The 26,961-nt window shown below is 40.2% G+C and overlaps 3 protein-coding genes across 5 annotated transcripts; 2 read left to right on the top strand and 1 right to left on the bottom strand.

The window, feature by feature from the left end:
• The first annotated feature begins 795 nt into the window (after positions 1-795).
• Positions 796-13,101, top strand: znf654 (zinc finger protein 654). Its single transcript, XM_029530325.1, has 12 exons — positions 796-927; positions 3,425-3,570; positions 3,806-3,887; positions 4,017-4,152; positions 5,115-5,317; positions 6,300-6,436; positions 6,628-6,769; positions 7,076-7,360; positions 7,466-8,611; positions 8,805-9,574; positions 10,179-11,263; positions 11,368-13,101. Exons 1-12 carry the CDS (start codon positions 802-804, stop codon positions 11,370-11,372), a joined length of 4,263 nt encoding a protein of 1,420 aa, XP_029386185.1. The 5' UTR covers positions 796-801; the 3' UTR covers positions 11,373-13,101.
• A 150-nt stretch (positions 13,102-13,251) lies between these two features.
• LOC115035256 (uncharacterized) lies at positions 13,252-23,010 on the bottom strand. 2 transcript variants are annotated; one of them, XM_029492995.1, is made up of 11 exons: positions 22,915-23,010; positions 20,940-21,179; positions 20,676-20,793; positions 19,281-19,433; positions 18,917-19,111; positions 17,852-17,925; positions 16,639-16,836; positions 16,168-16,305; positions 15,979-16,068; positions 15,694-15,837; positions 13,252-15,568 (listed from the first exon to the last, which is right to left on the bottom strand). In XM_029492995.1, exons 2-11 carry the CDS (start codon positions 21,177-21,179, stop codon positions 15,440-15,442), a joined length of 1,479 nt encoding a protein of 492 aa, XP_029348855.1. In that variant the 5' UTR covers positions 22,915-23,010; the 3' UTR covers positions 13,252-15,439. The 2 variants fall into 2 exon arrangements, with proteins under 2 accessions (XP_029348855.1, XP_029348854.1); XM_029492994.1 differs by lacking the exon at positions 22,915-23,010 and adding an exon at positions 22,488-22,673.
• Positions 23,011-23,605: 595 nt separating this feature from the next.
• Positions 23,606-26,484, top strand: c21h3orf38 (chromosome 21 C3orf38 homolog). 2 transcript variants are annotated; one of them, XM_029530912.1, is made up of 4 exons: positions 23,606-23,759; positions 23,997-24,183; positions 24,618-24,845; positions 25,309-26,484. In XM_029530912.1, the coding sequence occupies exons 1-4, from the start codon at positions 23,633-23,635 to the stop codon at positions 25,670-25,672; spliced, it is 906 nt and encodes a 301-aa protein (XP_029386772.1). In that variant the 5' UTR covers positions 23,606-23,632; the 3' UTR covers positions 25,673-26,484. The 2 variants fall into 2 exon arrangements, with proteins under 2 accessions (XP_029386772.1, XP_029386771.1); XM_029530911.1 differs by having other exon boundaries at positions 23,997-24,169; positions 24,607-24,845.
• The last annotated feature ends 477 nt before the right edge of the window (positions 26,485-26,961 follow it).

The raw sequence follows: 26,961 nt of genomic DNA on the forward strand, positions 1-26,961 counted from the left end.
AGGGTCAGGAGTTAGGAGTGGATAGAAAGAGAGAACAGAGACAGGATAGGGGATAGGGTTTAAAAAAGAGAGACAGGATAGGGAAGGGTGGGCGGGGGGTTACAAAAACAACAGCAACAGCAACAACAATATGAAACAATATAGAAATATAGAAACAATGAGAGTATTGGTCACAGGATTTCCAGTGCAAATTATGAGCGTGTGATTATGTATCAGTTGTGCACCTTGTGTATTTATATGTGTATGCTACGGTTTATCATTGGACGCTGTGGGGGGCCGGAACAACACGCCCAGGATAACACAGGCCAGGACCAAGCCACCAGGGCACCCAGCAACCCCCAGAGCACAGGCAGCTCGAGGCCACCCCCAGGAGACAGCCTTAGGCCCAAGTCATGCAGGAAAACACTGGAGCAGCCCACAGAGAGACAGGGGAGACAGAGGACTCCAGGCCTGGCCCCAGGCGCACTCCCAAAAGCATGAGCTAAGCCTGGCTAGAGACCCTGCCACAAAGCCCCACCAACCAGTGATCCGCCCACACCCCAAAAAGGGAGCCCCTCACACACCCGAGAGGTCCAGGCCGCCACTCCCAGACAAGGAAAAACAAACAAAAAGACACCCCCATCCTCCTCCGCCTAAAAAGGGGCCGGGCTCTTCACGGGTGCAGATGTAGCACCTGAAAAATTGAATAATACGTTTGTAAACATTGGGTTGCCAGGTTGGTTGTGTAAAGTCGCAGATGGCAGAAGGATGGCTTTCTACAAACTTGGCAACCTTGACTATGCGCTGGATACGGCAGCCAGCATGGCGGACAGCGAAAGTGATTTGGACACAGACGGGCTTGAACTCGCCCTGGACACATTGTGTAGTAGACACTGTCGCGACGAATCGTCTCTGAAGAGCAAAGACTACTGCTCTGAGTTTTGTGAGGTATGTCAGACCCCATTTTGTTGGGTAATCTGGAGAGTCGGCGTCTTGTTTATTGCTAACGCTACTAGCTTAGCTGGCTAACATTAGCCTCCAGACTAGCCATACAGTTCGTGTAGCTACCTTAGACAGGAACATAACCTACTGGAAATACAACAGGAAGGATTAACAGAGTGTGTGTAGATATAAACCGGGCTCCGAGCTGAGTAGTATAGGCGCGATGTCTTTAGTGATTTTTGCCTGACTTTTGATCATTCCTAGCTTTATAGCTTGTCGCTTGAGCTAAGCTAATTCACGGTACGAGATCTTCAAGTGACTTGTGTAACTACTGTTATAATTAATTATTGCGCATTAAACGGCTATAAAATGCTACCAAATGCCACTGGCTGATATCCGAAATGTTAGGCCAGGTGAAACAAATGCTTAAATATTTGCAGACACGAATATAAAACTTATTTTGAAGCTATCATGCAACATGACGTTATCGACAGCAACGTTAGCATAATGCACAAGGTGCATCTACTTCAACCAACAAGACTAAACTCTCTCCATGTGCCCGTAACACACATCAGTCTGAAGGAAGGCTATTTGCTTCACTTACCATATGAGAGCTGAGTTAGTTCAGGCAGTCGTGTGATGTTGGATGGAGAGGTGTGTCACCATGGAGATGTCAGTCAGATCAGAGTCTAACATGATGAACACGTGAAGATAAAACATCACACCGGAATGCTCCTCAGCACTTTGGCCAGGACTATTTGAAATTGTATGTGCATGCCTAGTAAAATGAGTACTTTGTCACTCATTAATCATTGCTTTTTGCACAACTAGAGTAACTAGTTGGATGCTTGATTCTTGATTTGATCTTCTGCTCATCTGTTTGCGGGTCGCGGGGGTTGCTGGAGCCAATCCCAGCTCACATTGGGTGAAGGTGGGGTTCGCCCTGGACAGGTTGCCAGTCCATCGCAGTACCAACATACAGAGACCAACAACCACTCACCAGCCTACAGACAATTTAGAGTCACCAGTTAAACCAAACATGCATGTCTTTGGATGGTGGGAGGAAACCCGCATAGGCATGGGGAGAACATGCAAACTCTGCTCAGAAAGGCCCCAGGCCCAGGAACCAAACCCAGAACCTTTTTGTTGTGAGGCAACAGCGCTAACCACTATTCCACCATGCTGCCCGATTTCAAGCATATACAATTTATATTTCTTTGTAGTACAAAAATTAAAATCTGTTTATTTCATTGTTGGTGGGATTGGGTAAGCACCACCCGAGACCTGGAAATGGATAAGGGGTAGAAGATGAATGAATGAATGTATTTCATTGTTGAAAATTTATATAATTTTTTTTTTTTTAAACATATTTGTACATCTAAATCTCATTTAAAGTATGCAGACCTTTTGCTGTGCTGAGTCCAAGGACTTCTCTGTTGACCACTATAATAAGACTGTGGGAAGACATAGATCGGGACAAGGTTATAAAACATTTCTAAAGCTTTGAGCAGTCAGGACCAAAGTGACCTCAATAACCACTACAAGTGTGGAGCCAACAGGAGTGATTATAGAATTGACTGTTTGGTCAAACTGAATGACTGGGCTGAAGAGGTGAAGTAAGCAGGAACTCAGTGATCACTTTTATGCTCCAAAAGTCCTCTGTAGAGGTGGGGAAGCCAGCTACTAGGAAGTACATCTCAGCAGCACCTCATTTAATCACTCTATGCTGTTAGCGTAGAGTGGCTTTGAGTGAAAGGTGTGTGACACCCTGCGTGGAGTATGCCAAATGACATTTAAAGGACTCTGAAAGCTTTTGGAAAAAGGTTATCTGATCTGTTGAGTCTAAACTGTAACTCTCTGAGCAGCACTCCAAGCACTGTGCAGGTCTGTAACACCAGCCACTGCTAATCATTTGGCTCCATTAAATGTGAAGCACTTTGGTGGCAGCATGATGTTATGGCTTCTTAGTGGTAGGGGCAAGGTGATGGGTCAGAGTTGTGGGAATGTGAATTGCAGCTACAGGGCAGAAAGGTCCTATCAAGAACATTTGCTCTATCTGAGACTATAATGACTGTTCACTTTCCATCATGTTGACAATTACTTGAAGTATACAGTCAAGACAAAACTGTTGTCTCTGACAATCCTTAAATTACAGAATGGCCAGACTTAATCCTAAAATAATGTCTATGGAGATACCTGAAGATGGCAGTTTGCAATAGCTTCCCATCCAATCATGAGAAGATCTGTCAGGAAAAAGAGCATACATTACACAAATGTAGGTGCACAGCGCTTTCTGTGCTTGCTTGTTACCCAAGAAAATAGCATTGATTTCTTTGGAAGGTCTTCTACAAAGTCCTAAGTTAAGGTTCGTAATACTGTTGTAAATTGTAAAGTTGTAAAGTTTCTTGGGTATTTTTTAACATTTGGTGATAACACTTATGTACGTAACCTCTTGTATTGAAATTACTTAAATTTTGTGGTGTTTTATGTTCTTTCTGCTCAGCTGGTTGAGGAATACACAGGGCAATGGCAAGTTCCTCTCCCCCAGCTGAAGGTACTCCGGACAGCACTCAGCAGTTTCACCAAAGCCACTGCTGCCTTCCCTGATGACTGTCAGCACATCCACTATGTTCTAAGTAGCTTGGCCTTGTGAGTAGTTTTTCACTTTCAAATTGAAACTTGTTCATTAATAAAAGTGTAAAAAAAATAAATAAATAAAAAAACAAGCTAAAACTGTAAATAAAAAATTGTGTATAAATGTGTAAAGTAGAAACAGAAAATTAACATGTAAACACACAGCCTCAAGAGTTAATAAGAAGTTTTTTATCTTACTAACTGAGGTTTTTTTTGTAAACTGTTTTTTTCTCCTCTCATTGCCTTGCAGGAGCTTCTTTGAACTGATGCTTTTTTTCAGCAAAGAAGAATTTGTGGAAGATCCTTTGAAAGACATCCTTGATTCCTTTCAGGTGTCAAATACTGACACACAGTGTTAGCCCTTTGTTTTCTAATTAAAACAAAACACGTTCATGATACCCAGCTACTACAGTGTTAAGTAACTTCTTCAATTTTGGCCACTTTGTTGTTTCTTATACCAGGAGTGTCACTCTCAGCTCCAGAGGCATAGAAATGCCTACTTTCAGCATGTGAAGCAGATTATCAAAGCTGGAGGTCCATGGGAGAATCCAGTACTTCAAGGAATCCTGAAGAAGGCAGATGTACCACTGAAAGCAGGTAGAGTCTTGTCTATATTTTTTTATTTTTTATTATAAACACAAAGAATTGCATAGTGGTGTTATTGTCTCTCGTTGTCAGTCTCAGTTGTGATAGTCATTAGGTTTGTGTCATCCACAAATATTAGCAGCAGTGGTGTGTTGGTGCTCTATAACATTGTTTGTCTATGGTGGAGTCAGTTGTTGCTGGATTTGATCTGTATTTTTTCCTTGAGGTGTTGTGGGACTAACTAGATGAAACACCGGTGAAAGGAGGTTCCCACCTGACGACCCCAAAGACATGTTAGCTGTCACTGCTCACTGGCCTAGTTAGATATTGTCTGTAGGGCACATAGGCAGGGCAAAGTTTATTGTAAGGGAGTTAATCACTGAATCTGGTCCATTTTTTGTTGCACAGGTTTACTCTAAATTTTCCGAATTGTTAGGCTGAATACAGATCTAGTCCATGAAGATGACTGCAGAAGTGGGCCACATGTTTCAGGGTGCTATAGGCTACACTGGAGGCTCAGTTTGTTTGTTTTTGTTTTTTACTCCACCCTAATTTTAACAACTCCTCTGACATTGCTGATCTAGCCTTGCAGAATTTTATCACAGGCTCACAAGCTGCCATTTTTATTTTTATTGCACTACTGTACAATATTCCACAACAAATATTCCCAATGTCAATGTATATATGTATGTACATATATATTTATATATTTTTCTTTTCCCTTTCCCTTAACTTGTCCAAGATTGAAAGTCAAATTCCTAGTATGTTTACACATCCCTGGCAATAAAATCTGATTCTGATTCAGATTTTTGGTTTTCATCAGATTTTGGATGTGTCTGCCATTAATCAACTCTTTTGTACCTGAAATGGACAAAACTTGCAAGCTAGTATAGAATGCTAATCCAGGTTACTTTATTTAAATGACTCTATCCATACATCATATACATTAACACATTTAATTCCCTCCCATGTAGTTGAGGAGTACTTGAGCTCGGAGTTGCCTGTATTCTTGGAGCTGCGGGTGCGTTATCTGCAGGCCTGTGAACGAATGAGCGAGGCTATGGCCCTGGCTAAAAACTGCCTGGAAAATCATGAGGCTGGAAAACGCTTGTATTTTCATCAAGCTTACCTTACCTGTCTCTATAAGGCCTCACTACATGAACATCTTCACAAGGAGGTAAGAGAAGAAAAGCAGCGTACAAAAGAGTGACAAATAGGATTAGCAATGTGAAAATATAAGATGTCTTGATCAGTTTTTTGTCCCCTCTGTTATTGTTAAATGATACTAACTAGCGTAAAACATATAAATCAAAAAAATTATGATTCATATATGGTCATTATTCTGAAAAATGCACCGGAACAATGGCTGTGATGAAATCAGATACAGTGAAATAAAGTCTAATGCAATACATAAAAATATGTAAAATGTTGTCACCTACTACAATGCATCCTTTCATTTTTTTAAGATTCAAAATTGTCATATGCACAGTAAAGAAATACGTATCCCTGTACAATGAAATTCTTTTTTGCTGCCCGCAATGAATACACACATATATAGAAAATAGATAAATTTTAAAAATTGAATAAAAACAGCAATAGAAATAAATAAAACAGAACAAGCTGACATATAAGCTATCAGCTCCGTGTGAAAAGTGAAACATCCAAGATAGTGGCATGTGCATATTAAGGTGTGCAAAATGTAGTGCAAACAAAAAAAAAGTTGCCTGACGACATGAGGTAGTCGATGTAATTATTAACTGTTGTTTTGGAGTCTGATGGCAGTTAGAAAGTAGGAGTTGTGTAGTCTAGTAGTCCTGCATTTCACACTTCTGTCAGCAGTGGCAGAAGTGTGAACCGTCCGTGCTGGGGATGCGTGGGGTCCTTGAGGATAGAGACGGCTCTCCTGTGGGCTCTGTGGTGGTAGATGCTCTGCAGAAAAGGCAGTGGAGTCCTGGTGATCCTTTCAGCAGTCCCCACTACTCTCTGCAGGCATCTGCGGTCCATGGCAGTGCTGCTGTAGAAGTTGCTGAGGATCTTCGGCAACATGCCAAAGTTCCTCAGCCTTCTTAGGAAAGACTTCTTGATCAAATGTGTGGTGTTCTGCGTCCAGGTGAGGTCCTCTGTAATTTTTGGCTGCTTCTACATATTTTCTTCCTCAGATGGCAGAGATAGATGGTCGTGATGCTGTTGAGATCATCTGTAATACAGAAAGTGTTGAAAAGGATGAGCTCCTGTTGTCACTATGTAAAGCTTTCCTAACCCAGCATCTACACAATGGAGACATGTATTACATTTGGTAAGTATGATATTCAGAGAAGTATCATAGTTTACTTTCACTAACATTCTGGAAATTATTACTTATTGATATGTATACATTTTTCAATAATGGGAGTTATTTATAGGATTCATGGATTTCTTGATTAATTTTTTTGTTAAATATTGAAACGTGATGTTTTTGTCATTTTGTCATCTGCTGCCTCTTTGCAGGGATCTGGTGTTTGTCTGGAGTAAATTGCATCTTCGAGCCCACCCCTCCAGACAAGGCTTCCTCGCTGAGTGCTTACAACTGGCTGCCACTGCTACCAATGTCAGAGCCATTTTCCCCTTCATCAAACTGGTCACCACAGAGGTTCGAAACAGCATCATTTTTTTTTTCCTCTTGGGGACTTTTAAAAGAAAAGATTCTACACCACTTTGTAATTGTGAATTGGGGGGGAGCCAAAGTAACCCTTTACATTAAAAACCAGTAAACTATTTAATGCAATTACCTGTGAAAAATTGCAAAGGTCTCAATACTTAATTAGGCGACTTTACACATTTCTTTGGTTTATGTGAATAAATAATAAACAGTGCAGACTTGTGCATCGACTGTAGTCATTCGATACTTCACTGATCTACCATTTCACTTCATTCACCATTTTCTTTTTTTGAACAGGTGGGTGGTGAAGGAATCCAGGTCTGCATAGAGCTTTGTGCCAGAGCCTTGCAACTGTGTGACACGCAGGCAGACTCTGTAACCCAGTCATTGGTCTGCAAGACCATCGCCTTCCTGCTGCCTCATGATCTGGAGATTTGTCGGGCGTGTGCCCTGCTGGTTTTCTGCCAGGAACGCAGCCTGGAAGCTTACCGAACTGTCTGCCTCCTGTACATGCATCCTGACCAAGAACCACATCCCCACAACAGCCCTGTCCGGACCAATGTTCGCTTCCATATTTTGCAGGTTTGAGGGGGTTGAAGAAGGGGGAGTATATTCAGTGTAAAATTACTTATTACATCGAGCAGTGTTATAATTTGTGCTTTTTTTTTTTTTACACTTCTGTTCCAGATGCTGAAAGAGCGCCTGTGCTTTGACCCTGAGTTTTGGAATCTCCTAACCCTCAGGAATCACTGCTTGGAGTTGATAAGTGACAAAGTCATGAAGGCTGCTGTTCTAAATGAGATGAAAGAAGAAGAAAATGAATACAGAGAAGAGCTTTTAACAAGTAATTGTTTAAATGACTCATGCACTCAAGGCCTTCATTTGTGTCAGTGCACTGAAACTACATTGGTGAAAGAGGACCTTCCAGAAGACAAGATAACAGCTGGAGAAGCAAGAAAGCATGTTTCTCCATCAACTAATGCTCTTTTGAAGAGGAGAAAATGGAGGAGAAAGCTGCGAAGGAGAACACACTCTGCCTCTGATGATGAGGCAGATGCTTGTGATGATCCTGAAATTAAATACAACCTAAAATCCTCCCCGTTGGGCAATAAGCCTGTATATTCACTAAGACGCAATCACACTAACATGGAAAATTCAGTTTCTGTAAAGCTGCCGCTAAATCGCAAGAGAGAGTATTTGTCTAGATGTGTGAAAAGCCAAATTTTGAAAAGAAAAGGTCGGAAGAAAAGATGGTTGCAGGGTCTTCCAAGTGTGGGGCAGGTGCAGACAGTTAAAGAAAAGGTCAAAGTTAAAGGGAAAAAGCGAGGAAGGAAACCTTTAGTAAGACTGGAACTCTCTTACCCTGATAATGAAATGTTCCTTAATCAAGACAAATCTGATTTCGAGGCAATAAGCGATACAGAATACAAAGAGGAAAGGCCTCATCTGGAGAACGAAGTTGAGCAAAAGAGCGAAAACAAAGAGAATCATCTAGACCAGATGAATGACCTGGAGACAGAAAATGGGCTCAGGAAACATTCTGATTTGGTCTGCCTTAGCAGTCTTAGCGAAAAAGCCCCAGAGGACTCGCAGACACAGCTTTCTTCCAAGCTCAGTGAAGGTCCTGCTGTCGAAGCAGATCCTGAGCTCGACGGACCACCCTTAGAGTTACTGGACTGTCCAATAGAACTATTACACACTTACTCCCTTAAATTCAGAAAACCTGATAGTGAGACAGCGCCATCTCAAGAATCTTCGTCACCAGATGAGCTGAACGGTGAGGCAGAAGAGAAGCCTCCACCCACAGAGGAAACAGAGGATTCAAGCACTGAGGTCAGTTATTTGTCAGTAATTACCTTCCCAGTAGTTTAACATTTAGATAGGTAGCAGTTTGTTTTGAAGAAATGGTCTGGTGGTTACACATGAGTGCAGTGTTTGTTAGAGGAAGTGGTTATGGTTCCCTTGTGTCTTTTATTTGAAGTTCTGATGTAGCACCGATTTAATTGTTTTGTTGTTTTTTCTCCAGGTGAAAACCAAGAGAACATGGAAGGACAGAGTACTTCGTACTCAACAATATGCTCATCTAAAGCACTACTGCAGCTTCTGCCGCAAACACTATAAAGGCTTGAATGTTATGCGGCACGCTCTTTCACACCTTAAGAGTAGAAAACTAAGGTGCATACTCTGTGGAAAGCGCTTTAAACAGCTTCCTTTTGCCAAAAAGCATGTTTTGGATCACATTGATGAAATGTGCAAGCAAAAAGCCCCTGATGCAGAGCCATGCACTGAAAAAGCCAATGGAATAGCAGATAATGTTGAACATCAGGAGGAAAACCAGACTTCCGTTTCTGATGATGATGTTCCTGAACAGAAACTCGGAGGCAAAACACGAGTTTCCAGCCTCAAGAGGGAAGATCGAATCATCAGAAACCTCCGCACACTCATCAAAAAGACATCTGTGCTTCACAATAAGTGCAAGAACCCGAATGCAAACATTTATAAGCCGGTAGACTTCAAGGATGAGCAGGTAGTCATTAAAGATGGCCTGGTGATTGTGCGAGATCCGTCTTTGCTTGAGATGGACGGGGAAGGAGAAGGGAAGGAGAATCCAGTAGGAGAAAATGGCTATGGTGTGGACATCACATATCACCTGTGCCCTTCAGAGTCCTGTGATAGAGTATTCTTGAGGATCAGCACCACACTAACAAAGCACGCCATCAAATGCCATATTAATGACGAGAAGGTGCTGGAGAAGACTTTCATTTGGGCCAAGCACAAGTGTTCCCTCTGCCTCAGGTGAGAGATATTTATGTGCCTACACGTAAAAATGGCCATTTTCATGTTTCAACTTTGAAATCACTACCACCATGTCTTTAATTCCATATGAACCAATAACAGACAGGGACATATGCGAAACACATATTGAGTAGATTACACCCTCTGCTGTGTTTATGAAAAAATAAAGTGCATCACACTTTATTTTTCATCTCTGGGGGATTTGAGTTCTCGTACACGTCTATAGATTTTTCATGTTCTTGCCATGCATCATTACATCCCTAATAACTAGCCTGTGGTTTTGTGAATTGAAATGCATGTTTACGTTAACAGCCAATTTACTGGGGGAAAATAGAGGCAGTTTCTTGCCTTACCTGCTAACTATGGCTGTAATGATGGCGTTAGTAGTTCATTGGAAATTGGGTTTTTACCATATGATCTGACATCTCCCCTTCACTCATGGTGTGTTACTGTAAAAAATTGTTTATAGTTTTAGAAATCGCTTAAACATCAGAATAATAATTGTACACATTCAATAGATGTTATTATTTTTGAGTCTACTTCAAAATCTTTTTGAGTGACGACAGTCAGAATTCATTGTAACGACTCTGCTTTGCTCCAACAGGCAGATGCAGTTTCTCCAGCAATATAAGGATCATATGAAGCTGCATGATACTCCTCTCCAGCACTTCTGCTACCATCTGGATTGTAACCAGCGTTTCTTGACACATCAGGAATTGAAAGATCACGTCAGTACCCACCAGCCCTTCAGGCCCCAGTGTTCCTTCACAGACTGCGAAAAGCTCTTTTCAAGTCTCCAGGGCCTCTATGACCATGAATGGAGACACTATGTCCCAGCACCTCAAAGAGAGGAGCTAGAGATGGGTCCCAACAGACAGAAAAAACACAATGCCGAAGCTCCATGGAAGCAGAGAGTGAAGGTGGAGGAATTGTGGCTGCAGAACAAAAAGGGGCAAAACGAAATTCCCGCCTCCGGTCACGTTGAAGCCGGTAATCTTGACGATCCTGAGCCAAATCATGAAATTGAAGAGCACGACTGTAAAAAAAATGTTGCAAACTGTAGCGAAGAGCTACCTAAAGCAGATAATTGTCCAGAGACCATCAGTTGCGAGCCTGTGGACAACAGTAAGGTCGCCATCAATGGATATGAGGATGCAACAAGGAATGTCTCTGACGAACCGATCTCCACTTCCCACACAGCTGCTCCTGCTGCAAATACTCCAAGCAAGAAGTGTCGAAAGAAAGCCGTGGTCGATTGGGACCCTTTGAATGTCCGAGACCTTGAGGATCTCTCTACTTTGTCAGAGGGAGTCCAGCAGAAACTGGGAGAACCGCACATCACTGAGCACAAAACCTTCAAACCTGAAGATCCCGCCTACGCCACTTTTGTCAAGGCGCCCTTCATCCGGCCGCCACCATCCACCTACTTGGACGAATCTCTACTCTCCATGCGAAAGAGGAGGTCAACCGAAGAGGCCACTGCGAGGAAAAATGTTTACTGGAGCAACAAGAAAAAGAAGGAGCTGTTCCCAGAGCAGGATCAGCAGGTGGAGGAAGGGGCTCCTGCCCAAAAGATCAGACATCGCTGTGACAAATGTCTGTCATCATTCGGCAGCCCTGAAGAATTACAAAAACACCAAGCTCTCAACACCTGCTCTGCACTCTTTGGCTTTGATTCAGATGATGAAAGTAAATACATTTAGCTCCCTATTATGAAATGTATCAACCCATTGTTTTACGACAATGTCTCACCCCTATGAGCCTCTGTATAATCACTTCTGTTTTATTTTTAGGTTAGTGCATAAAGAGGAGCTGTGGCTGGACCAAGCAGCATTCTACATCACCTGGCTCAGGACAAACCTTGAAGATGAACACTGGAACTTATCAATATTCAGACACAGTACTTTTAGAGGTTTAATTCTTCGATACCTAGTTTGTTGACAAGGACAGATTTTTTTATTTATGTATTTATTTTGATCAATGAAACTTCTCAAGCAATAATTTGACAGCTAAAATGAGTTAAGACATTATTTTCCTCAAAACTTAAATGTGCACTTTGCCAAATTATATGTATAAAAAATAGCATTAGTAATAATCCAAGACATCTCCATATTTTTTCACCTTTTCAAGATGAATAAGATATAAAATCCAATGTTGTTTTCTCTGCTAATCTCGAATGAACTGAGAAACCAACTACAGCCCAGAACAAAAACATAATAGATAATTACACAAAACCACAAAATAAGTGACACAAATCACAATATTTCTTGAACTGACTGATGTAATGAAAGGATCCTTGTCTTGGTTAAACAGACTGGTATAAAGTTATATTCAGAAAAAGGTTTGTGAACCTACTGAGGAAATATGTTGTTTAATGATATGTGGGCATTTCTAGAATGAAACTAACTACACACACTTTCAACCTGAATTTCAGACTTTCCCCACAGCAAGTGCTGACATTTGTGATTCAGTCATCTCTTTCTTGTGAGTAAGTAGAAGGTAAAGTTGAGGTAAACTGAAATACATTCGCCTTATACGGTGCTACTACATAGTTTGAAAACATCAAAACCACAAAGTCACTCATCGCATGCTTAACAAACACCATCTTGTTTAGATTTTGGTTAAACCACAAAAAAATACAGTAAACGTCACAGCCTTGAAATACCAAAGCATTTTAATTGTTCCTTCTGTTTTTGGGTTTAATCTTTTGACACTAATAGGGTCAAATATGGTTGTTTGGTGAGCCTGAAAATTGTCATGTTTTTAATCACATTTTGTTGAAAATGATACCAGAAGTAAAGCTAACATAATCAGTGTTTTCAGCCAGGTGAAATATTGTGAAAAATCATGGTCAGTCTTCCGCATGAATCATGCTTCACTCTGAACTCTCGTCTTGTGTGTGTGAGACACCCAACGTCAGTGCATATGTGATGGAGGTCACCTTTCTCCACTTCACTGAGCTGATAAAATTGATTTTAATTCCGATTGTCACAACAACTGAAAAAGGTGTTTTCAGCTTCATTCGTGGGCTGCTGTTTTTTGGTTGTTGTTTTTCTTTTTATTATTATTGCGGCAGGATTTGGTTTGTTGACTAGTCCTCCGGCCATGGTCTAACAGCTTGAATCACTCGACTCATTAAATCCATGACCAAAATGTTAGAAATCATGTAAATCTGCCTTCATACTGTTACACCAATTCTCTGTACAGCAAAGGAATTATTCACAACTTCATTAGTGCCAAGATTGAATCAGTGTTAGACTGTAGGTAAAGGTAAAAATGAGAGTTCACTTTGATTTCAAATTTTCATTGTTACTAGGTTTAATTCAATGATCATGAATTTCAAATTGTAGAATATTTTACATTGGTCCTTTGTTATGTATATACTTTTGAGATGTTTGATCTGTTTGATAACTTTTTAATGTCACGTTTTTAAATGGGACTGTGCACTTAAACTTGCTTATTTATATGTACAAATGTTAATAGATTGAATTTGTAAAGGTAATAATTCCTTATCTATTTTTCTTAAAGAAAGGATGATCAAATTTGTTTGAATAAACAAATGTTGAATCCAAAAGTTTGTCGTGGGTTAGTGATATTATCATGTACATTGTTGCACATTGTTCAGATTTGCAGGACAAAGGTGCATTTAAATTACAGTCAGAGAAAGCAGACTGGTTCAATATAGATTTTATTATAGTAGCATTGCATATTTGCCATACAGAAACATATTGCTTCATTAGCCTCAGAAAGAGGACAAGAGTGATTTTGTAGAATTGCTTATTCAAAAAGTTTTTGCATCACATTTTCCTGATATGAGATAAAAAAAAAAAAAAAAAATCCATGGAACATTACTACAATCCTCCTCTTCACTTGATTTAACAAGGTCTCTTCTTGTTTCAGTATAAAGTCCCTCAGTAACAGAGTCATGATTAATTCCGATAAAAAGCACGGCCTATTGTTTAAACGTGTGTTTTAATCAACAGCACCATTTCACTAGTGTCTAATTAACTGTCTGTCTCAAAATGACACTTTAATACGAGGTTAACTATTATGACAACCGATCTTGCGGCTTAGAAACAAGCAAAGGCAGAGAGACAGACCTGCTATTGACCAGCATTCAAATTGGGAGGCTTTGAGTATCTCATGCAGCAAATGCAGTTGAACTTAAAGAGACTAAGAGTTTGTAATGTAATGTTTCAGCACATGACTGTCATTGCAAACAAACTAGACAGAATGAGCTGAAACTGTATTCAGTGTTGAAATGCAACATACAGTGCAGTGATGACATCTAATGACTTCAATATTAGTTCCACTCACTTTTCCTTTGACCTGAGATAAGAAAGTCCCCTTGATAGGAGAGAAGCTCTTCCTTCTACCTGCAAGGTTACAGTAATTGTGTGTGTCACATTAATGCGTAGTGTGCCGAAAGACTATGATTGCAAGTGTTGAACAAACTTTGTATACCATGCACAAAGGGAAAGCCAAAAAAAATTAAATTCCAGTGTGGGTGCAGACAGAAAGGGCATTTGCACACTTTTGTTTGGTGCAAACATAACACCAAAAACTTACAGACCTAAATGAGCTAAACTTTTAATTGTGACAGTACCTTTAACTGGATTCATGAAAACTGACTTGAACAATGAAAATCATGAGAATTATTCCAGTTATGCAGACGGAATAAAAAGCTGAACAAATATGGCGTGTTATGCTGTATATATCAACAGTGGCCATTTTTTCCTTGTGAAAAAAGTACAAATATGTCTGAACAGCATTCAGACTTGGAGATAAACATGCAACGTTTCAGAAGGACGTCACTCATAGGTTTTGTAAATAAATGTTTCCATCGGCCACCAAATTATATTTGTTAACAAAATATGTGTGCTAAAAACAACAGCAGCACGTTTAGGATTTCAAATGGAAGACCTGGATCACGAGAAGGGATGGACAATGATGGACGTTTACACGAGGAGAGGGGAAAACAACACAGTTATGGTTGGGAGTAAAACCTGACTGAAGCATGCAAAAGTTTGAATCTGCATCTAAATGTGTTTCTTAATTTAGGACAAAGGCTACTTTATTTCAGGGGAAGGATCCGACAAAGACACAGTCCAGGAGGATGGTGATGTCAGAGCCTTCTTCATTGCCACTGCTACCTCGAAAGGTGCTGCAGTGATGGACCAGCTTTGTGCTGAACCTGCAGTCCACTACACACAAGTGTGTGAGTTAGTAAGTTCAAGAGGTTTTGATATGGCTTGTCAAGGCAGTGTGTTCGGATCAGCAAAGTTATCAAACGTTCTGCTGAAGTAGCCCAAAAGAAATGTTGAATTGAACTGAGAAAATCGGGATGATGAGAGTCCTGAGTGGCTGACATGTTGCCTAAGCAATCGCACTGAAAATCAATAACATGACAGCCCTGTAATTATTAAATTGATTATTACAGATTACGTTTGTTGAGCGTTCTCTATGGTCATTTACTCTTAAATAAATTTTGATAATTCATTCAATAACATACTATATGTGCATTTTTTTATATTAAATATGTTGATACAGTAAAAACCTGTTTTCTAAAATAGGCGGTTGTAGTTACTTGAAACTAATAAAACCAGAATTTATATCCCATACTAGCTCACACACACACGCACTCAGAGTAAAGGGGATTATGATCTAACATCTTACTATCAGAACACATCCTTTTCATTACTTGGATTCATTGTTTTGCATCAAAACATTTACATGAGGTTGGGAACCAGTAGTCTGGAACAAGGCCAACATGTAAATCGTGTTATTAGATGTGGAGCAGAAGAAAGTGGATAGATGCAAAGAGACGGTGTAGAGCTGAGTGTGGGACTATTTGAGGGCTCATGCTCAATGGCTACTGTTGGAGCCCCAATCATAAGGGAGGAAGGTGACCTTGGTCTTCCCTGCAGAGAGGATGTCCTTTAGGCTGGTCTTCTTTGGGGACTCCCCCATGTGCTCCAGAACCCATTTCAGCAGCTATGAGAGAGAGACAATTTAAATGTGAGAGGTTAAAGGCCGAGTTGTCGGTTCAAATTATCTTACTGTTTTTGTTGTTTTCTAGAATAGTCACTGCAATGCGCTGTAGTGAAAGCTGAACCAACCTTCTCATCAGTGCCTCCAAAGTCCACCTTGTACCACTTGAAGATCTGACTGAGTCGCACTTCTCTTTTTCCAGAATCCACCATGCAGCCGTCGTCATTTTCCAGGAAAGCTTCAGCTGCTATGCGAAGCTGGCCGTCGATGTCCTGATATGGTTCAGCAGATCATACTTGGTTTTAGACCATTCCGGCTCTTAGTAACACCAGATATGTTGAACAATGAGGAGCTCTCACTGCCAAATTCATCTGAACTATTTAAGTGTAATTGTGCAGCTGAACTCCACTCACCTGTGGAGTGTACGTTTTAATAGGTGGGCAGCCCTTTGCACCACAGTTCAAGGCAAAGTGAATGAGCGGTTCACCGTCTGGGAGAGCCACCTGGTGGACAACAAGAGAAAAGATATTTAATTGCTCTAAATTATTTTGTTAAAGAGTGAGTGAAACGTTCACATGGGATTGAACAGAATGTCTGAATACTCTGAGCCGAGGATCAGTTTTGGAGAAGGGCTTTCGAAGCTGAGCGACACCTTTTCTGTTCCCTCTCAGAACGCCATTCTCTATATCCTGCAATGTGAACACTTCTCCTCCAATGAGGTAGCTCACATAGTTGAAGAACTACAAAATGGGGCAGAAATGAGAGATTTTTAATTAAACTGAATCCACTCTCTGCTAAAATACAAGCAAGCTGAATAAAAAATTCTGAACGTTGAAATGGTAAAATTCCTCCACAATGAAAAAATACAGAAAACGTTTATAATATTTATGTGCTTTATATTTGTCTGCACGTAAAATAAAAATGCTGTGCTTAATGTTAATCAATTCAAAAGGCCCATTTCAGCATCAGTATGGTAACACCAGGTGAGCCTTAGCGTCAACTTAAAATGCTTTTTGCACAACGATAATTTACGGACGTATACGAAGATTTTGGAAAAAAGTAGAACATCCTACTCTGTATCGCTGCCACATGTTGGTGGGGGCCCCCAGACGTAGGTACCCATGAATGACCAGGGCATTGTAGATGTTGATGAAGAAGGCCAGTTTTTCCTCTCGGCTTAGTGAAAGCAGCTCCACCCTCTGCAGCTGAATGGAAAGCTCACAGTAACGCTCAAACACAGGGTCTGCTGACATGCCCTTGTAGTCCACGTACTGTAGGAGGAGCAAAAGGTACACGAACATACTCTCCATTACTTTCAATATGCACGAGGAAAACAAGCACATAATTACTGGTGCCACTGGACTCAGATGCATAGACTAAAGTTACGTTTAGAAGTATCAGTGACATAAAAGGCCAGTGTTGTTGGCACTTTATCGGTATCGGCCTATATTTGCTTAAAAATTAACTGTTGACTTCAGCCATCTCATTGATATCAAAAACTGATGAATTACAGGGCACAGCTTCCTTGAAAAAACATGGACAACTTGCATAGTGTGATGTGATGACATCATGTGCATCTTCCTGCAGCAGGAGAGAGGAAGCCAAAATGTTTGGGTTTTATTTACGGGAAAATAAGTGAAAAGTGTGAATGCACCGTATTTATTTATATAGAATATGTATTTATTGACAGAGTGCACTGTAATTTCATTTATGTTGTTGGTGTACAGTTGCACAATGCAATGTGCTTTACATGTTCCCTGTTAACAGGTTATGTTTACTTTGTCACTTGTGAAAATTGCCAATTTTTCCCCTGGTTGGAGGTAATCTCAAGGCTATATTAGAAAGAGCATCATCCAAGTCTGTTTTGAGTGGAATAGGATGGAGATATCTTACTTGTGTCATATAGAAAAAAAAGGTCATAACTAATCATGATCAACATAAAGTAAATTAAAGTACTAATTGTATTTTGACTAAGCAATGGATTAAATGAAAAAGAGTTGTGTTTTATGCCTGCATTTTCCAGTTGGCCAACCAGGAGATAAATATCGACATCGTTTATCGGTCAAATTAGTTATAAAACATCAACAAAAATATCTCATAACATGCATCCATCGTAAAATTTTTAATTTAGGAGAAATCTGTGCCTGTACACAAAACAGGGGATCAGGGGAGCAAATAATTTGTCCAGTGCAACAGTATGCCAAAGATACATTTAAAAGGAAGACGCATGTACAGATGAAAACACTGAGTGAGTCAGAAGACTTCTGTCATCAATGTGGACATTACCTTGCCATCAGCAGAGAGATGCTCAGAGAACAATTTCAAAATCAACTCTCGCAAAAGCAAGGAGAGTTCGGCCGCTGAGAAGAGGTGGTGGGGGGAGAGAAAGAGATTGTTAATGTTTCATACAATCAACAGCTTTTGATGCTGAGACAAACCACTATTTGAACGGGAATGACATTTAGAAATGGCAACAGACGAGGGTAATCTTGAAATTGCACAAATTATCAGAAAACATTACCTCTGAGGAAAAAAAGAAAAGGGTATTGCAGATAGGTGCAAAACAGCCAAGCACAACAGCACTGACACACTTGGAAAAGCTGTCGTTATAAACACATCATCTTGTTAGTTAGCCTGGAAGGGTGCCAAGGTCAGTTACAGATTCAACAATACAGAGGTCAGTATTATGCCCCAATATCCATCACCACAGCAGAAGACTGAGGAACCAAGCTCTAATATGTCAACAGAATACACAAAGACAGAATATTGCTTCATAATCAGTCTTGAATTATCTATATTTTCTGACACTATGATTTGAATTAATACTATATATGTTTTTATTTGGGTATTATACAAAACAGTAAAATGGGGCCAACACAGTTTAAAAATCAAATTACGTGACTAAATGTGCAAAACTATTTGTTATCCATTATATGATCGATCATACTGTACAACCTTTAAATGAATATGAAGCTCAGCCCTGATTTATTAACTTTTATTCATTACTCATTTTATTCATTGTTCGTAATCTGCTGGTGGAGTTTACTAAGATGTTGTGGTGACAAACAAATGCTAAACAAACTCCATCCACCAGCAAAATGCTTCATTGCAGTTAAAAGATTTGCAAAAAGCTTGTAAGGGGACCTTGAGTTATGTCATTTATTTATTCGACCTTCAACTCTTACCACCATAAACTCCACTTTTTCTGCTTTCATGATACACAGACCCAAACAAACCCAGAAGCTAGCAGCCAAGAACAAGGGACAGCGTGACAGAGTGCTGAGGGACTCCTCAGCGTGAACCTGAAAGGCCATGCATGTGTGGCTACAGCCTGGTCCAGTCCTGACCTACCCTGGATGGGAGTGCAGGATGCAGTCTGTCCTGTGTTGAGGGCTGAATGAGGGTCATCCTCCAGCAGCCTGTACAGTGTGTCCATGGTGCCTTTCCCTTCTCCAAAACTGCAATCCGGCTGCCCAGAGCCATGCACACTGACCATGTACTTCTTCTTCAATAATGCCTGGCCAGTGTTTAAGGCCTGAGTCCTAGCTAACACACATGGCCACAGTCAGTGAAGCAGACCAGGATTTGACTGTGCTTAGTATGAATCAGGACACCATGAGAAACTTCTTTGAGTATCCATTTCATTCTAAAGTAGATCAAATCAAACTATCAAAAAACAGAGCCTGTTTTGCTGCAGGTTTTCAGTCTTACTTACCCATGCCCTTCTCTTTCTGCAGCCAGTCAACCAGCTGATTGCCTGAGAAGCTCTTTTTGTATGAAGTCAGCCCCTTCCTTTGAGAGCCAATCACATTGCTATGTTTGAGCTCCTCTACCAGGTCAGCAAACTCATCTCTCTCACACTTAAACTCTTTGAGGAGAGGTATATGCCAAGCCGCACATGTTCAAACAAACAGAAATACACCAACATAAATGAGAGATCATGTGCAATTGTGTAGTCCTGCATATCTTGCAAATACATCATTTCAATTAGGTCAAGTTTGAGTTGGCCAACCGATACAGACAGACAGACAGACAGACAGACAGATAGACAGATAGACAGACAGACAGACAGATAGACAGATAGACAGATAGACAGACAGATAGACAGACAGATAGATAAATAATAACATTATTAAATAATAACATGGTTTGCCTCTGTGGAAAATATAAAAGGTAGATGGTCCCATGCAAAGTTCCTTCATACAAAGAACGTCAGGTGGTAAAAATTATTTATACTCTTGAATAAAATATTGGTTTCTGTTTTATACTCTTGCATTATAATTTTTGAGCACAATTTTGAATATTATTAGATTATCAATCCTCATCTATAGTGTGCAACTTCCATTTTAATACTGCATCAAAGCAAATAAAGAATTTATTTCTCACAAACAGCTGTGTATGTGCCCAGATGAACAGACTGCTTTTATACAGTTGGAAACGTAATAATCACATATAATGGGCTACTGTGAGGCAGCCTGGTGCTGCTGTGCTCATTCACAGTATCCAGTTCTCTATATCAACTGTCTGTGATGGCTTGAGCAACAGTAGAGAGATTAGATAAAAACCCGAACATGCACACATAAATGCACAAACAAATCTGCGATTACTCAGACATGTCCACATATGGCAGCAGTATTTTATAACCAGTCATAGCTCTTGGCTCAAGTACTTACAGAGATGACGAGGCAAAACCGCCCTTCCTGATTCTGGTTTGGTCTTATTTTTTAACACCAGAGAGAGCGTTTCCTTTTGACAAAAGTCCATTCCACAGTTTGATTATAGGCCAAACTCATTTCAGTTTCCATGATGGAATAAAAGTGTTGCATACTGAAAAACAGCATGAATTGTGCATCTAGACCTTTTATGGCAAAATTTGATTTTTTTTATTGCTCTCAACTGATATTTATTGATGTTTTATGTTAATAGGGATTCCTGGTTATAGTTAGACATATTTATATAGCCTCAAAGAGAAATTTGGAGTGACTGAAAGTGTTTTTAAATATGCTATTGAAATTAACTTTGACTTGACTTTTATGTACCAAACTTGGCATAATTGGCTATTCCCCACATGTGAAAGCAATCTAGAAGAATAAGAAGTCCAAGCCCTTACCTTCATCAGTCTGCCCAGCTGTGGACTCTGACTGGTTTTCCTCTGGTAGCGGTGGAGCATCAGCTGGAAGAGGCTGCTCCTTGACCAGGCTCACCAACCTTTGAAGCTCCTCAGGAGCCTGAGTAAATACAATGGATCAACAATTACACACAAGTTTTGATTAAATTATTTTTAATAAGAGTAGATACAATTAGTTTTTTGTTTTTTTTTTACACCTTTAAAAATATATATTGCACAAATTCACTTTCTTCTTCTTGTCCTCACCAATTTCTGCAGGTCGTCATTGCCCCCAACATGAATGTTATTAAAAAAGATCTGTGGGACTGTACTGCGTCCTGTCAACTCCTTCACTCTGGCTCGTAGCTCTGGATGTTTACCCACGTCTACATCACATACTGGTATTTTCAAATTGGCGAGGGTGGCCTTAGCCTGGATACAATGTGGGCATCCCTGGATGGAGTACACTGTTACCCGGCCCAGAGGGCTACTTTCAAATTCTCCCATCTGCAGCAATATTGATGAGACAAAAGAAACAAGAATTTTAATTCCTAGCTCAAAGAAGACTGGCTGCACTTCACATCAGTAATGATGTTTTGAATTTGACCAATTTATGCAAAACCAACCAGTCAATCCACACACACAGAGCACATATACACAGCTGTCCTTTTCTACATTTAGATGGGATTTATGATTGTCAAAAAAATCCAAGACTTATTTCAAACATAAAAATTAATTTCTGGTATATGTTTACACAGTGCCTGAATGTTTTCTCTGGCCATAATTGCGAAGCTAAAACTGTCAGTCTCACTAACCGTAACTGGCTGCAATACATGTAAAGGTCAAGAGTACAGTTCATCTGTCCTACCTGAGGAAGAAGTCAGTTCCCCAAATGCTTTGAAAGAACCCCAATGCTGCTTCTGACCAGTTGTGGTTTTAACAACCAATTTTATAGCCTCTTCCTGTGTTTGGAAATTGACTGGCAGTAGTTTGTGATCTGTTTTCCTGACTTGGTTGATGGTTAGTAGTTGCATCACTGCTCTTTTCTCAACATTTCCTGGTGTTGAAAGCAGGCCAGCGTAATATGTTTTCAATGATGAGAAGTTAAGTTTTAGTAAGTGATGTTTTATGAGGTTAGTCAATGACCCAGTTTCTCATTTCTGACCTCAGACTGGCAGTCATCAAGTGCTGGATCAAACCAGTCCTCACGAAGAGGTCAGTGTGCAATGAATGGTAAAGGTCCAAGGTCTATTTCTGTACCGATTTCCCTGTTTTATTTATACACAAATAATGTTCTTCACAACTGTTCTCAACTGCTGAGCAGAAATCACATCAAGATCTTTGTATTCAATAAAATGTATAGATCCAACTGAAATTAAATTACATTTTACAGTGACGTCAAATATAACGTCAAATAATAACGAAGATGACTGGGCATGTGTGAATCTGGACATTTTTAATGAAGACAGGACAACATCCGACTGTCATTTGTTGTTACTTATCAAATTTGGGGTATGAAAGTTTACCAACAGCACGGCTTCATCAAATGCACCAGGTTTTACATGGACTTCGAAGAGAGATATGTATATGTGACGAGAAATTAACAGAAATTCGCCCGACAAAACTGACAGCAGCTATTATCATCATCACTCAATATGTGAATGTTCTGGATGATTTTTCATGTTGTATTAACCTTAAATCACCAAAACCGAATGAGAGAAGAGCTTTGGCTAACTAGCTGTGACTAATTTAGCACTGAATTAGCAAAAACAACCAGAGTGACGTTCGTTCGTTGCCTCTCAGCGTTTCACTCACCTGCCTGAAACGGGACGACAATATTAAGTCGCACAACTGATGCTATTAGTCCAGTAAATTAAAACATATCAAGCTGTCCCGTCTGTTGGAAGGCCACTTATCAGGCAAATAAATCAGCTGACAGCTCTAACAGAACAACATCACAGCTACGCAGAATAAACCTGATTAGCTGCTACTAAGCTAGCGATGTTGTCATTTGGTGCCTTCAGGTGCTGCTCGTAAACCTAAAGTTCCACCGCTCTCGACTCTGATTCATATTTCCCACAATCAAAATCGTAATTAATAAGGAGAATCGCATGTTTTTGATATGGTAATGTGTTATTGGCATTTTTAAACTCCACCCCGCCTTCAAACACTCAAATAAGACCTCAACGAATGAATGAACAAATAAAAAAAAAAAAAAAAAGAAAGAAAAAAAAGAAATTACCTTAAATCGTATAGGTAGACACCGACAGTTTGTAAAATACACGGTAAACGGTGTGACACACCTGTCTATACGCCTTCCCCATCTGCGGACCTGCCCCCCCCCCTCATGCCCTGTCAGGCCTGGACCGCTGCCACAAGAGTCTGCAATAGTACCATCCCAGCTGGCTTGTTGACAGGCCAAGTCTGAGCTTGTCTTTCTATGAGATTCTGGTCATCCGTGGTGGTTTCATTTTGTTGAAATTGTAGATTGTTGTGGTAAATCGCGGGGTGCCTTCACATCAGAAAAAAACATCTATTAAAACTAAAATCTATTTGCACAAGGGCAAGAGAGGCATCGCAATTTTTGGTCTGAAGATAGGGGCTTTAATTTAGAAGATAAACAAACTTTAATGCCCTGTAAATTACTCTCAATATATCTTATTCTTATTCGAATCTTCTTCGTTGTCGTATTATTATCACAACTCTCTAGTGGTTTAAAAGATTACTAGAATCTCTCTTACACAGAATCGACTTTAAGTATTACTATTATTATTATTATCATCATCAGTATTGCGTTCATATTTCCCAGAGACTAAAAGGCAAGAGACATTCCCGTCTGCTGCTCACGCACTGTAACGCTGCAGCCCGGAACCTTCTGACTGTTACCTGTTCCTGCACGGCCACTTTTCGAGCTGGAAGCGAATGAAGGAAGGGGAGTTTCGATCTTCGGGGGAGCAAAGATGTCGGGATTGTCAAAGACAGAGCGGGCTGGATGTCTGACCATACTGAGGTCCCTGTCAAAAGCCGATTTAATGTCACTTAACGACACAGTCACGAATAAGATGATCATGGTGGAAGACGTGACAGGTTTGTTTTTAATTTGTACCAGATAGCTAAGATATCAAAACAAAACAGACTGTTTTGAAAGAAAAGGGGGTCACGAACTACTTTCATAGCAGTTACAAGTTACAAGAAAGTGTGTCTATACGGGACATCTTTACTGGGCGACAGTCTCATTGTCTGAGCTGTGATACATGTTTACCGGCAAGCTACTGCTGTCAGAAGACACCGTCACATAACCTTCCTGCTCATCTGTTCATACAGAGGCTATAGAAGCGATTCTGTCCTTCACTAAAAATGCCGAGGAGCTGCTGAGGAGGAAGAAGGTTCAGCGTGACCTCATCTTCAAGTACCTGGCCAAAGAGGGGGTGGTCATGCCCCCCAACAGTGAGAAACACCAGCTGGTGAGGAGGACGCTGGAGCTTTGGTCAAGGAAGGTACAGAACAGGAGGTCAAGTCACTTCACCCCTTCATGGCATCACATGACATGATTGAATATATGGAGAACGTTAAGCCTTGGATGGCTTGGATAGTAGAACCACGTACCAAGGTAGAAAAGGAGGAAGGGAATTAGAAGGTTGCTTGAGATAATATGATAATCAGACTTCCGTAAATGTCCAGTTAGCCTCACTTATAACTTTTGTGACTAAACTGACAGACATGTGGCAAAAAGTCATTTTTGGTCTGTTTGACGAATGTCGTGTTCTTGATGGAGGTAATCCAAAACTATATTTTAACTGAGACAGAATCACAAGACACTGCTGTTTTACCAATCAGTTGTTTTTACATGCTGCCCAGAGCTGACATTTGAAGCTGTAGACGAGGCAATAAGGCATTCTATTTGATGACACTAATAACTTCCTATTCTTTTAAGGCTGGTGAAAGCCTTCAAGGACAAATGGATGAGACCAGACAGAGACAGGCCACAGAGACACCATCTGATAGCCCAGACCTGAAGGCTGAGGGGGGCTTTGATCCACAAGTCCTTGGCCAGCAGTTCTGCCAGTGGTTCTTCCAGCTCCTGAATAGTCAGAACCCCTCACTGGGCCAACCTCCTCAGGACTGGGGACCTCAACATTTCTGGCCAGATGTGAAGCTACGTCTGCTTTCTAAGTAAGAACATATTAACAGTAAGATTGAAACATGATTTTGATTCAGGGCTGCTATTGATAGATTTGATGGTGTTTTAGTGTTCATGGCAATTAAGCAAATGTTTTAAATCTTAACAGGAAATAGAAAAAGAGATCACATTTATCCTGTGCTAGCTTCTCTTCATTGGCCCGCAGTAAAAATTGAATAATAATGAATAAAAATTTTTCTTGCCACTGTCGCCAAGTGCTTGCTCTTGAAGAGATATGTTGGGTCTCTTTAACTCCATAAAGCTTTGATCTAGGCCTGCTCTATGTGTAAAGTGCCTTGATTTATCTTGTTATAATTTGGTGCGATATAAATAAATCAGATTTGATTTGAACTTTTCTGCTCATAAAAACACAGAATGACAGAAAATTAAATGCAGTTACATGAGGTGAAACAAACCTATACGAAACTGGTTACAGAAATGTGCCCGTTTTTTCAGAGCTGGCAGTGAGCAGATGGATGAGTTCCTGGGAGCTGAACTGGTTGGCCTTCGTCTCCAGGCTTTGACCAAAGAAGAGCACCTCATCCTGAGCCCTAATCTGGAGAACCACGGTCTCAGGACCCTTGTCTCCCCTCATGGCTTAGTGTTGGTGGCCGTAGCAGGAACCATCCACAGAGATTTAGCCTGCCTGGGCATCTTTGAGAAAATATTTGGCCTCATTCGCTCCCCACTGGAAAACAACAGCTGGAAAATTAAATTTGTCAACCTGAAGATCAGAGGGCAGGATGCTCTGGGCGGGACAGAGGTAGCAGCGCCTGCATTGAGCTATAACTCCAGTGAACTGCAGCTTCTCTGCAGATGATGACACTAATTTTTACTCTCTTGATGCGTCACTCATTTGACTTGCCCAAGCACCTTTTTTTTTGCCAGGACGGGGACTAGCAGTTTTCATGGGATAAGCGCTTCCCCTGATGTATTTGTAGCAGCCAAGGTAGGTGGACACAGTTGCATCTAAATCTGCTACAATATAAAAACAAAAATTAACTCATGGAGAGGGTTCTCTTGTTTTGACCTGTGCTGCTTTTTGTTGTGGAAACATTTTGCTGATAATATGCTGTACCTTGTATAAATACTGTCAGCTTATATTTTGTGTCATCTGTGCTATTTTGTAAGATAAAATATAAATATAACATAAGAGTATAATAAAACGTATCAGGATTATATTAAACCTTGCTTACACTTCTGCTCTATCTATCTCCTGTATCAGTCAAAAATATCTAAAGTGTAAAATATACTTTCTAAAATGCGGAATGTAAAGTTGAACTTGGTGCTCTTCAAAACACTGTTTGCCAGCGTATGATTGTTACACATTTTTAATGGGGGTCTTACAAGCATGGAAGGTGTTAAAGGGTTAAAACTTTTTTAGTTTTGTGCATGCTTGTATATAAAATTCATAGCTCTTACTGAATAATATATAATAATATAATCAGTCTGTCTTAAATAGTAGGAGTAGGGCAGAATTAGATGGGTACTCATCACAGTTAACAGATGATAAATCATTTGCTACAGATAGCTTTTATTTTGGGCAAATCTTCAATATCCCTTCATTTGATCACCATTTTGACAGGTTTGATTATATGCTTTGACTTGGAGTTTTCCACAGCACCCTTATTATTTCAGATGTCTCATATAATAATAAATATATTAATCATCTGTGGCTGAAGTGATCATGGGATCAGACTGTAAGCATCCAGAAAACTGCAGTCTGCTGTTGGGATGAAGACAATGGCAGGGACTTTACTCAGTGCCTGAGAGTTCAGTGTACTAATCTACTATCAGGGCGACGACGATGAGATTCATGAGAGAAGGGAGGAACAAGCTTCCTCATCATTAACACAGAACTTCAGCACAATTTAAAAGAGTTCAGCAGTAACTAATGAGACCTCCCTATAGCCTTTTTATTAGTTTTGGAAATCAAGATTTATCCCAAAAGCAACTTTTCTTTTTCACTAACTGGTATTTTTAGCAATATTTCAGCTGCAAAATACAGTATTTTCACAGATATGCTATATGGCCTTATTAAAGCGACAAAACTAAATAATTCATGTACAATACCTTCTACAAGGGTCAAATGGACTCTGTTAATGAAAT

Source organism: Echeneis naucrates, chromosome 21 (assembly GCF_900963305.1).
Source record: "Echeneis naucrates chromosome 21, fEcheNa1.1, whole genome shotgun sequence".
Lineage (NCBI taxonomy): Eukaryota > Metazoa > Chordata > Actinopteri > Carangiformes > Echeneidae > Echeneis > Echeneis naucrates.

What these genes read in the sequence shown, in the direction of transcription:
- znf654 (XM_029530325.1), top strand. Translation starts at nt 802, where the DNA reads ATGGCGGACAGCGAAAGTGATTTGGACACAGACGGGCTTGAACTCGCC. An exon ending in GTTCTAAGTAGCTTGGCCTT is followed by an intron (nt 3,571 to 3,805) that starts GTGAGTAGTTTT and finishes ATTGCCTTGCAG; the next exon opens with GAGCTTCTTTGAACTGATGC. An exon ending in ATGAACATCTTCACAAGGAG is followed by an intron (nt 5,318 to 6,299) that starts GTAAGAGAAGAA and finishes TTTCTTCCTCAG; the next exon opens with ATGGCAGAGATAGATGGTCG.
- c21h3orf38 (XM_029530912.1), top strand. Translation starts at nt 23,633, where the DNA reads ATGTCGGGATTGTCAAAGACAGAGCGGGCTGGATGTCTGACCATACTG. An exon ending in CATGGTGGAAGACGTGACAG is followed by an intron (nt 23,760 to 23,996) that starts GTTTGTTTTTAA and finishes CTGTTCATACAG; the next exon opens with AGGCTATAGAAGCGATTCTG. An exon ending in AGGAAGGTACAGAACAGGAG is followed by an intron (nt 24,184 to 24,617) that starts GTCAAGTCACTT and finishes GGCTGGTGAAAG; the next exon opens with CCTTCAAGGACAAATGGATG.
- LOC115035256 (XM_029492995.1), bottom strand. Translation starts at nt 21,179, where the DNA reads ATGGGAGAATTTGAAAGTAGCCCTCTGGGCCGGGTAACAGTGTACTCC. An exon ending in AGCTGGGCAGACTGATGAAG is followed by an intron (nt 19,434 to 20,675) that starts GTAAGGGCTTGG and finishes CTCTCCTCAAAG; the next exon opens with AGTTTAAGTGTGAGAGAGAT. An exon ending in ACATGTGGCAGCGATACAGA is followed by an intron (nt 16,306 to 16,638) that starts GTAGGATGTTCT and finishes CCCATTTTGTAG; the next exon opens with TTCTTCAACTATGTGAGCTA.